At 40.9% G+C, this 12,397-nt stretch overlaps 1 protein-coding gene across 1 annotated transcript; it reads left to right on the forward strand.

Moving 5' to 3' along the window:
- The first annotated feature begins 254 nt into the window (after positions 1–254).
- plvapb (plasmalemma vesicle associated protein b) lies at positions 255–6,157 on the forward strand. Its single transcript, XM_061738799.1, has 9 exons — positions 255–722; positions 918–1,094; positions 1,294–1,375; positions 1,782–1,983; positions 2,071–2,290; positions 3,779–3,928; positions 4,033–4,152; positions 4,458–4,501; positions 4,801–6,157. The coding sequence occupies exons 1-9, from the start codon at positions 519–521 to the stop codon at positions 4,802–4,804; spliced, it is 1,203 nt and encodes a 400-aa protein (XP_061594783.1). The 5' UTR covers positions 255–518; the 3' UTR covers positions 4,805–6,157.
- Positions 6,158–12,397: the final 6,240 nt, after the last annotated feature.

Genomic DNA, 12,397 nt, shown 5'->3' on the forward strand with positions numbered 1-12,397 from the left:
TTTTGTGGAAAAATACCAGAATCCTTTCTTTTGTCTTTAAAGTGTCTGGGGGAGACCTTTCACCATGAATCAGTCTCTTTTGATTTGCCAAACTAATCTATGGAAAATTTACGAGCAGCAGTGCAGCAGAAGAAGAGAAGAGGCCGGTCGGGGAGGAGAGTGGAGGGGAGGGCAGGGGAGGAGGGGGAGGAGGGGGAGGAGGGGGAGGCCAGGATGGACTGGAAGTCTGCCTCCAGCACCCTTTATAAACATGCACCCTTCCACAAACCTTAGGGTCATTGTTTATGAACGTCCACGCGTGGCCTCTCTCCCTGGACGCTTCTGCATCCTCACACTTGTGCAGAGCTCTGCAGGACAGACAGAAATCCACCACCACAATCCTGCAGACGTCTTCTGCCTGAGAGCCTCAGCATCAACGCACCAGAGAGGGAATCCTTGTGGATCTTTGCTGCCGATTCATCACGGTTTCAGATTATCAAAAAGGAAAAACATTTGCAATCATTTCACCTCCGCCGGTCATGTACAGCTCCAACTACTCCCGGGCCAAGTTTGGCCTGGAGGCCAAGGAGCGCCTGCAGAAATCCAGAGGCAAGAGCTGCGGCTACTACATGAGGATCGTCTTCCTCTTTTCCTCTCTCATCCAGTCGCTCATCATCGTCAGTCTGGTGCTCTTCCTCATCTACGGACAGCCGGAGAAGTCTGCACAGGAGAAGATGGTGAAGGTCAGTGAATGTAATCCATGACACCTCAAAGGTTATCATTTAATATATCTTTTATCGGGATATATTTGTGGTCTGCTCTTTGGTCAGTTTGCTTGAGATGATAGTTTTGCTGGTTTGGATGACTCTCTTTCACGTACCAATGCGGCGTGAGCGTGCTCAGGTGTGATGCTGATGCTGCTCTGCGTCTTTCTGAAGGAGCTGCAGCTCGGCTACAACAGGCTCAGTGAGAACAACATCCAGCTGACGAAGGAGAAGGGCGAGCTGGGCGCTCAGCTGGAAGCTCGCGCATCTGAGAAAGCTGCTCTGGAGAAGGAGATGGCAAAGCAGGGCGAGGCTTCCAACAAGACAGTGCAAGATCTTAAAATAAAATTAGTAAGTACGGATGATTGACAGGAGGGAGATGCACATTTTTTTTCATGTTATAGTAAAATCTGTGTAGTTTGCTCCAATTAAATTCTCTTCAGGAGTAAAATAATTTAAAGAAATAGCTTAATTAGGCATATTTGTTATCATAAAAAACATTAACCAGTTAATAATCATTCATCTTGTATTTTTTTTAATGCTTTTACAGAATGTTTGTCAGTCAATGGTGTCCATGGTCCAACGTACAGCCCAGGCTCCGGTCCGGTCCCTCCCTCCAGTCACTTCTAACAGTAGGTCCCTCAGTATCACATTAAGATGATAAAAGCATCCAAAACACTGATATATGTTTTAAATATATATTTAAACCACATGGGGAGGACATGTTGTACGCCTTTGCTTCATTTATGGTAAAACATTTTTTTTTTAAATCCTGTTTTATTAAATGATGAGTAAAAAGAATAGATTTGGTTCAGAGATTGACCTCCCTGACCAGTATTTAGTTGATAATCATATTTGAATGACTTTTTAACACTTTTTTAAGGGAACATTTGATCCCAATATTAGTTACCATGAAATGCAAACAGTGCAGCAATTCACAAATTATTCTCTTACACTTAATAAGGTGAAAAATCACGACTTAATAATGTTTTAATCATATAGAGATTCATCATAACTATTTTTCTTTGAATCCTCCAGATGAATTGAAGACTTTGCAGACTCGCAACGCCCAGCTGGAGGCTAAGATGAATCTCATCAACACAAACTTCACCCAGCGGGTTCAGTATCTGACCCAGGAGAGAGACGACGCCGTCAGGGACCGAGACGTCCACCTGGAGGACGCCGTCAAGCTGCGCCGGGACAACACCCTCCTGAGCCAGCAGATCTCCACCTTCACTAGGTCTGTCCGTCTGTCCGTCACATCTCTGACTGAAAATCCAAACAGCAAAATATGTTAAGGTTTTTGTTTTTTAATCCTTTTAACTAGGAAGTGCAAAGAGGACTTTGTGCATTCTTTGGACGGCATCCAGACGGTGACCAGGGATTTCCTGAACCGGATCAACAATCTGTTTCCCCACCAGATGACCTTCTACCTCACCTGCAACGGTCAGCGGGAGCAAATGGAGACGATAAGAAACAGCTGCACGAACCTGTCCAGAGAGGTGGAGAATAAGTTCCAGTTGTACTTGGACAACGTTGGCAACAAGGTCTGTTTGTGCGCTTCATTTTGAGAGAAACAACCCCTTTTTTTCTCCATCAATAACACAGAGTAGTTATAAAGACTGTTAATAGCAAATATATAGTTTAATTTAGTTTACGAGACTTGATTTTGATCATGATGTATTTTTATCTGAAAGGCAATCACAATATCTTAACTTGTGTGATTGGCCTTTTTCACTTTCCATCATGGTTTTTTTCCAACTGGGCGACACATACTTTAAACTTTCCTTAAGAACGTTGGGGTTTTCTAAAGAACGAATGGGAAGCCAGGTCCTCGTGGGAGGAAGTCTTCTCACACCGCCGTTCCTGATGAATCCAGCTAAAGAGGCAAACGTGCTGGGCGGCAGACTCAGGTCAAAGCAGAGGTCAAATGTGCCGCTGTGCTGATAGAGCAGCAGCTCTGCGCAGGAGTCAGGACAGCAGGGCACATAACCTCAGAAAGGGCTTGTTTTTGGTCCCTGTAACATTTCATTCAGATACAACAAGAGCTAAAAAAAAAGATAAATAAGTCTGCTTTTTAAGAAAAATATTTTTAATGCAGGAAAAAAACACTTTTATCATTTATTTCTAAAGTGTCAAGTTCAGATCATCTATCAGTTCATGGGTCAGTCATGAAATAAATAAACATCTAAGCTAAAAACAACAAACCATTTCATTATAAAATAACAAATTCTCTCAGCAACAAGCTGGTTTATTATATTTATATCATATTTATCTCTGCAGGGGATTAAACAGGGATAGAAAATGGACCGATGGATGATTATCTCTGGGAAAAGAGATAATTTGGTTCATCGTAGATACGTCTGCTACAGCTGAGAGCTCTATAGAACTGTGTGCGTGGATGATAAAGATGACGTTATCAACAATCACAGCAACAGACCTAGTTTCTTTAGAAGGTGTCAGCGGGGAGATCTTTTTAGGGTCCCATCCGGGCCTTCTAACGATCTGTTAGCAATCTCTGGCTCTGGTCAGTATGGGCCAGTACTGGGTCCTGAAATCGACTGATTTGTTTTTTAGTGCATGCATAACATGCACATTTCTATTCATCCATCTATTTATTTAATTGTCAGTAAATTAATCAGTGTAAAGGCTTAGAACGAAGTTTTTAATCCCATATACATTTATACTTACATGAATTTACAGCTCATCTTAAGTATTTTTACATGATCCTGTTCACTGCATGTGAATGATAAAATGATAATGTGTTCATATCCCTCTGATCAACTACACACGAATGTTCATTAGTACATCTCACAGTTAATTTAGAGGTGTATTACTTTGTGCTCTCCTTCCCAAAAGGGTCAGTTCTCTGCCTTAAGCCTTAGTCCTACTTGAGCTGCACATTAGGATTGTATGCACGACGTTGGCTAAAACACTATACAGATATCTATGAGTCAGTACTTTACATCACAAAGGACACTCGTGGCACCACGCTTAAACATCTTTTGTTGTTTTTTTTTTAAATGATTTTCCAGGTGGCTGAGATTCAGTCCCTGTCCAGCGAACAGGAAGTGCTGAACTCACACCTGAAGTCTGAAGTGAGTCAGTGTAAAAACGACAAGACTGAGATCGCCACCAAGGCGGCCAAGGACCTGGAGATCAAGCAGAAGACTCACGACAATCGGGTGAGTGTATGTGTGTGGTAGAAAAATCCCCTTAACAGACTCAGACGTCGCCTGTATCGGGTTATAAGAATGTAACATAAACATTTAATATGCATTTTCTTTAGGTGGAGAATTTATTGGTGGAGCAGAATCGACTGAGAGATGAGAAGAAAGTTCAAGAGGAGACGCTGGCCCTGAAGCAGAAGGAGTTACTGGCTCTGCGGGGGCTGCTGCCCAACAATAAGGTCAGATTACTGCAGATTCACAGTCATGCACTCAGATATACAGATATATGAGGCATTAATATCTATGAGCAAGTAAAATATTAATCTAGACAAGTCAAAAGATTCCCAGCGAGTCCGAATATTTCACTTTACAACCTGAGAAGTCTTGACCGCTGCAGCAGGAAGGATGCAACTGCAAGATAACGGAGAAAAACAATTTTTAAGGAGTCACAAGTTCACAAAAAGCTATTTTCACACAAGGTGCAAAGTCAGAAAAGGCAGAGTTGTCAAATGTCAGTAATACTGAGAGGGGTTTTGTTTTGCAGGTCGGCCCACCAGCGGGACTCAGGGACGCAGGAAAGCTGCAACGGTGAGATTCCGACTCTCACTCACACTCATACCTGACTACTGTTGCTTCGTCCAGAGTTTTGTCCTAAATGTTGATCTCATGTAACCGGAGTTCCTCCTTCTGGGAAAACCTGAACGCCGGCACGCAATGTCACTGCAATCACAACTTCCAACTCCCAAAAACTGTAGAAATATTTATCTTGTTCTTCCGTTGCACAGCTAATCATAGCACAACTGAACCGTCCTCTAATCAAACATGCAGCCCAGTAAATGTTTGCATCCGTGTTCTGTGATAAAAACTGTTGATGCTTTGTCTTCCAGGTGAGTGGGAACCCGGCTGTACGTCCCCGACCCGGGGAACCAACTCCACCTGTCAGCATCACTGGCATTTTTCTCGTGTATATATATCCAAAACACTTCCAAAACAAACCTGTGGACACTTTGCCGCCGTATTAGCGGCATAAATTCACTGTTGTTCAGCTCTGTCTGTGGCTGAGGATTCATCTGTGTTGTTTTCACCTTCGGGTTTGAATGTCAGCTGGGAAAAGTCTTGCTGTCTTCACAGCTCCGGGCAAATGTAGACTTTTTTAAAAAGCCTGGTGTAAATATTTCCCCTCGTGTGGTTCGTGAAAGGAGGAAAATCAGCTCTGGAAGGAACTAAAAACCCTCGGTAACACAAATAGGTCCGGCATCTCTTTGGCGGTAAAAATCGGAGAGCCTCACACGGGGATTGAGGCTGCAGCTGCTCGCTGGTTTGCCATAAACAACTCTTAAAATAGCCACATAAAGTTTCCTGCTGCTCACATAGATTTGTAATACAGCGCGGGTAACAATACGGACATCCATCAACATCTAAGGACATGGTCGCGTTTGCAGCTATGAGATGTCCTTGATGCGGTTTGGCGTCCGAATGAAAGCGGGACGATTCCGACTCAACACCGCAGCCCTTGGTGGGGGGGGTAGGAAAGAGCTGAGGCCATCGAGTGGCATTTAGACGTTTTTACAAGAACGGTGACTACAATATGAGCTATCCTCCAGCTTTACAGCTTCCTTCTCCTTCCAGAAGCGCGGGACAGAGAGCGCGTACAGTTGTGTGGCTGGAAACAGCTGCTCGGCTTCTTAATTATTATTATTGTTATTATTGTAGGTCAAGTCTGGTACACAGAAAAAAGAAAAAAACAATGAATATGAGTTGCGATGTTCCAGATTACAAGATTTCTTTATCATACCTGTTTGTGTAAATAGTTTATACTTAATAAAAGAATGCAAGAGCCACACATGCTGCACTATTGTACATTACTGTTGAACTGTGATCCTAATTTGTGCATAAAAACAACTCAAAACTTCACTTTCTCTGTCAATTGTTCACAAAAGTGGAACTATAATAGTTTCTGAAAGCAAGCGTGTTTTAACTTAAATGTGATGTCGTTTTTATTTTTGTAACAGTTAAATTTCTCTGCATTTCATCTTGTTTTGTTTTTTTTAATATTGAGGGAAAAAGCTTCTTGTTGTCTGCATCATATTCTTGTGTCAGAAGAGCCAAACTCTTAAGTTGTCATGAAGACTTCTGCAATGTCTACCAGAGTGACTGACATGTATTTGTTTACCAGTGGAAGTGGTTCTTCATCTAAGTTTGCAAATGTCTAGTTCTGTAAATAAAATTTGACTTGACTTTGTTTATCTTTGGTGTTTTTCCCCCTGCAAGTCTGTGTTGTTGTCCTGCAAGTTCATTGAAATAAATGAATTAAAAAAAGACTAAATGACTAAATGACTAAATGTCTTCAGATTCAGAAAAACTTTATTTATCCCTGAGGGGCAATTGCAAGGACAACTTAGGAGCAAGACGTTGAAAGTACCAAATAGAATAATATAATAAAATAAAAGCAGATAAATAAGGTATGTCATGTATGTAAAAAGAATATATAAAATATAAAAATATCAGAAAAATGTAAAATAGAGTGACTGTAGTGGAATAAATAAAGTGGAATGTTTTTTTTTTCAGCGACAGACACAGAAATCCAGTCAATTAGGGTTTTCAGGTCAGATTTGAGACTTATCCGACACGCGCACGTGCACCATGAGTGACGACAGGGTGCTTGGCAGCGCGTCAAGTAAAAAAATCGATCAACAACAACAATGGAGACGCACGTGACGGCAGTAAGCGGGGAGATGTCAACAACAACAGCTGCCTCCATCCACCTCCCACCTCGCTGTGGTCTCACACCATGTTTCCTGTTGTTGATGCGAACCACACATGCCCGGTGATGTCTGCCGAACATGTGTCGTGGTTCTGAGGGCTGGGCCGTTCACACGAACGTTTGGTGCCATTTGAAGTCAACAGAATTGGACAATGTTGGACAACGTAGTGGGAATGTTGCAACACATCCCACTGAAGCCGAACCTTTTACCACTGAATTATCAACATTACACCATCAGTTATTATGATAATATTTCATCATAAGTAGTGGATGACCTGAGCTCAGTGTCTTCTGACCACTGAACTGTACCTGTATTTTCCGCACTATAAGGTGCACTTAAAATCCTTAGTTTTACTCAAAAATTGTCAGTCCGCCCAATAATCAGATGCGCCTTATGTATGAATGTTGTTGTGCTTACTGACCTCGAACCAATTTTATATTTACAAAAATCTGTCAAAATGTTTTAGTGCAACTTTGGTAGGTGATGAATCCGCTTGATTGACGTTTGGACCGTTCAGCTGACACATTAAAGTCGGTCCTTGGCAGAGGTGGGTAGTAACGAGTTACATTTACTCCATTACATTTACTCCGTTACATTTACTTGAGTTAGTTTTGGGAAATTTTGTACTTTTAGGAGTAGTTTTGAATAACTATACTTTTTACTTTTACTTGAGTAGATTTGTGAAGAAGAAACTGTTACTCTTACTCCGCTACTTTAGGCTACGTTGAGCTGTTACTTTTCTTTTATCCCTTTTATCCGCATATGCGTCAATCTCATGACATCACTGAGCGATTCTTTGGGAAAAATGTTTGTTTTTGCATGTTTTGTCACATTTACACAGACTCAAACACACACAGAGTTTCTATGAGTTCATGGGCTTGTTCTAGTTCTGCCTGGTTAAAAAAGAAAAGTACAAAGGCTTGAAATTTTGTGCTACCTGTGCTTAATTAATTTTATTATTCTGTTATTTTATTTATTTTATTATTTGTTAAAGAACTTGAATTTACTTTAAGATTATTTTAATTTAAGGTATTTTTTATTCATTTTAATGTATTTTATTATTTTATTGATTTAATTTGCCTGAAGATGATAATTTTGTACTTTTGTCTGTTTGAATGGTTGTGTTAAAAAAATGAATCAGATGTTTACTCAACAGTTACTCAGTACTTGAGTAGTTTTTTCACCAAGTACCTTTTTACTTTTACTCAAGTAATTATTTGGATGACTACTTTTTACTTCTACTTGAGTCATATTATTCTGAAGTAACAGTACTTTTACTTGAGTACAATTTTTGGCTCCTCTACCCAGCTCTGGTCCTTGGTTGGATACTATGAAGGTAAATAAAATGCTCTTTTTAATTGAAGTGAAGGCTTTTATTATTGAAAATGTTTTTTTGATTGAGTAATAAAGACACAAATCTACCTTCATGCATTGTTCCAACCTCACACTAACTTCAGGTGTCCCTTATCCCTGGCAACATTGAACAATCCCTTTTCCACCAAACCGGTTCCAGTGCTGGTGCTGGTTCACAACTCGTTCAACTTGTAACCAGCTGAGAACCAGTTTGTTTTTCCACAGCTCGGGTGCTGAGAGGAGCCACGTCATTACGTTGCTGCAAACGTCAGTGACGTCGCTGCGTTTGCGTGAAAGTTGAAGCAACAACAAAGTATTTGCTCTACTAGGACTTGGTCCACATAGCTCCTCCGTGGACAAATCTCTAAAAGACAGGTTGTCTCCTCCTCAGACCCATGACGCTTTGCTGCATCCAGATTCATTCTTATCTGAAAATGTCTCCGTCTCCCAGTCTTGCTATTGCCCTTGGTTTTAACAACTCTGCCCCCTCCGCTTACGTAAGCGGTTCTTTCCTCTAGTCCAGCAAAGAGTTGGTGCTACTTTGGAACCGGAGCCAGTTCTTTGTCAGTGGAAACAGAAAGTCCGGTTCCAAACTCAGCACTGGTCCAGAACCAGAACCAGCCCTGGAACCGGTTTGGTGGAAAAGCTGTAGGACGTAATACGTAATGGTCTGCAAAATACGGTAATCGGTTTAACCTTTAAGCTCAAATAAACATTGATGCCAACATTTGAAGGAATTCCTACACAAAAATAGAAAGCGATGGCCGTAACACCTCCTGCCACGGCTCTTCCGGAGCGGAGGAAAAAGAAATCACACCCTCTCAAAACAAATATTTGACCTGATTCCGTTGAAAAACACGGAGGAACAAGCTCCCAGGCTCACTGATGGATGTGGGTGTTACAGGTGAGTTTGCCTTCCTTTTGCAAGCAGGAAATCCTTTGTTTGGCATCAAGTGTTTTCGAGTCCATGTATAGCCCCAGACATTCACACACCAAGTCAGAAGGGTGGAGCTGGTTGAACTCGGTAACTTCAACCTCAGGGTGGCCTCCGATCCCCCCAGGAAGCTGAATTCTGGAGCAAAATTACATAAAAACAAACTGATGACTATTTTCAGTTTATCAGTGGGTTCATCTGCTGAAGATGTGGTAATATTATTCTCATCACCAATCAGGTTTAGTCAATTTTCTCTTACTTTGGAGCGACGTAATGGGAAGACTGAGCTGCTCAGCAGTCCTGATTATTTGTTTCATGATGCACCAAATCCATAGTACTGGTGAAACATCTGGACTGCAGGCCGGCCCGTTCAGCACCCTGAATCCTCCCCTGTGAAGCCATGCTGTTGTGAAGGATCCAGTATGGGGTTTAGCTTTGTCTGGATGAAATATGCAAGGCATTCTCTGAAGAGAGGTTGTGTGGATGGGAGCATATGTTGCTCTGAAGCCTCTATGTACATTTTAGCATTGATGGTACCTTTCCAGATGTGTACGCTGCCAATGCCTCAGGCATCAATGCAACCTACTACCATTAGAGATCATGACATTGGTTGATGGTCCCCCTCCTCTGCTGTCTGTAGGAGACGCCCTTCATGGTTTCCAACTACAATTTCAAATTTGGACCAATCAGCTCTTGAGAACGACAGGGTGTCGAGGGAGGAGCTGATGTGTTAAATGATGAAGTCTGGAGCAGAAATGAAGAATGGCGTATGTTAGGGTGGTGCAGGACATGTATGGGAGCTGTAAAGCAATGGTGAGGTGTGCTGTAGGTGTGACAGGGAGGTTCAGGGTGGAGGTGGGACTGCATCATTGTTGTTGCTATGGTGATGGACACGCTGACAGATGAGATTAGACACGACTGCATCATTGTTGTTGCTATGGTGACGGACATGCTGATAGATGAGGTTAGACAGGACTGCATCATTGTTGTTGCTATGGTGATGGACATGATGACAGATGAGGTTAGACAGACCTGTCCATGGACCGTGACGTTTGCAGATGATATTGTGATCTATAGTCAGAGGTGGGTAGAGTAGCCAAAAATTGTACTCAAGTAAAAGTACTGTTACATCAGAATAATATGACTCAAGTAGAAGTAAAAAGTAGTCATCCAAATAATTACTTGAGTAAAAGTAAAAAAGTACTTGGTGAAAAAAACTACTCAAGTACTGAGTAACTGTTGAGTAACGTCTGAGTTATTTTTTTAACACAACCATTCAAACAGACAAAAGTACAAAATAATCATCTTCAGGCAAATTAAATCAATAAAATAATAAAATAAATTAAAATTAATAAAAAATAAAAAATAGCTTAAATTAAACAAGCTCAAAGTAAATTCAAGTACTTTAATAAATAATAAAATAAATAAAATAACAGCATAAAAAAAATAAATTAAGCACAAGTAGCACAAAATTTCAAGCCTTTTCTTTTTTAACCAGGCTCCGCAGGCAGAACTAGAACAACTCCATGAACTCATATAAACTCCGTGTGTGTGTTTGAGTCTGTGTATATGTGACAAAACATTTTTCTCAAAGAATCCCTCAGTGATGTCATGAGATTGACGCATACGCGAAGGGAATAAAAGAAAAGTAATGAGCTCAACGTAGCCTAATGTAGCGGAGTAAGAGGAACAGTTTCTTCTTCACAAATCTACTCAAGTAAAAGTAAAAAGTATGGGGATTCAAAACTACTCCTAAAAGTACAAAATTTCTCAAAATTCACTCAAGTAAATGTAACGGAGTAAATGTAACTCGTTACTACCAACCTCTGTCTATAGTGAGAGCAGGGAGCAAGTGGAGGAAAACTGAGCGAGGTGGAGGTTTGGCCCGGAGAGGAGAGGACGGCAGGTCAGCCGCAGGAAGACAGAATACATGTGTGTGAATGAGAAGTGTGAAGCTACAGGGGGCAGATATATCAAAAGTTTACGTACTTAGAGCCAACAGTCCAGAGTGATGGAGAGAGTGTAAGACAGGTAAGTGTGTGCAGGTTGGAACGGGTGGAGAAAAGTGAACAAGGTGGTGGTGAGACCTGTGATGTTGTCATCAGTACTCGAGTTCTAAAAAGAAATCAGGGGGGATGGTGGATTTTATCATATGGGGACAGATAATTTGTGCTGATTACAAATAATATAATATATTACAAATAATAGCACTGACCAAAACACCTGCAGAAATACTGCAGGAATGACATAGCAGCAGTTAAATGCAGCCTTCTGTAAGCTTTAAATATCCACTGGGCTTACATCAAATACATCAAAACACAACAATAAAAAACAGTTTTCTGAACTTATCAATATGATTCTGTCCTTCACAGGATAAGTAAAATGGATCACTGCAAAAACTCAAAATCTTAACAAGAATATTTGTCTTATTTCTAGTTAAAATGTCTCATTTTAGTAAAAAAAATCTCATTTTACTTAAAACAAGACTCATCACTGGAAAAAACAACAATTTTCACCCGTTTCAAGTAGATTTTCACTTAAAATAAGTAGAAAAATCTGCCAGTGGAACAATATTTTTTTGCTTGTAATGAGAAGATAAATCTTGTCCCACTGGCAGATTTTTTTACTTATTTCAAGTGAAAATGTACTTGAAACAGGTGAAAATTGTCAAATTTTATATATAATATATAATATTTTTCTGGTTTTATTCTTCTGGTGATGGCTCTAAATGTTGAAATAGCAGTAAAACCACATTCATTGATGAAATGACATAAGGGATCGAAACGGGGGATGGCAGTTTTACAGGGGGGATGATTTTGACCGTTTTTATTTCAGGAGGGATGCCATCCCCCCTCATCCCCCTCAACTCCAGTACTGGTTGTCTGGTTAGGAGACTGGCACTGGGGAAAAGACAGGAGACAGAGTTGGGAGTACCAGATGTTTTTTATTTTATTTATTTTTATTTAACCTTTAGTGGTTTCTCATTTACAATGACCACCTGGGCAAAGCCCATACAATTACAGTGAAACAAACAATCAAACACGATATATAAAAAAAACCACAACACATTAAAAAAAATATGAGTAGAAAGTGGTAGCGCTGCTCCGGAGGGGTTACAAACATGTGCAATGATCACAGATTAATGTTGAGAGTGTATTTTTGAAGGAGGAGAATGGGCCCTCCTGGGTTAAAATACTCTCCTCGGCAGCGGCGATGATGGACAGGATCAGGAACGAGTACATCGGAGTGACAGCGCATGGATGTTCTGGAGAAGAGGTCAGTACTGAGGAGGAATAGTGAATATATTAGTAGAAGGATGGTGAGGTCACAGCTGCCAGGAGGAAGACCGAAAGGAAGATTTATGGATGTAGTGGAAGAGGACATGAAGTTCATCGGGGTGAGAGAAGAGGATGCAGAAGAAAGGGTCAGATA

The sequence above is a fragment of the Cololabis saira genome, chromosome 13 (genome assembly GCF_033807715.1).
Source record: "Cololabis saira isolate AMF1-May2022 chromosome 13, fColSai1.1, whole genome shotgun sequence".
Classification (NCBI taxonomy): Eukaryota; Metazoa; Chordata; class Actinopteri; order Beloniformes; family Belonidae; genus Cololabis; species Cololabis saira.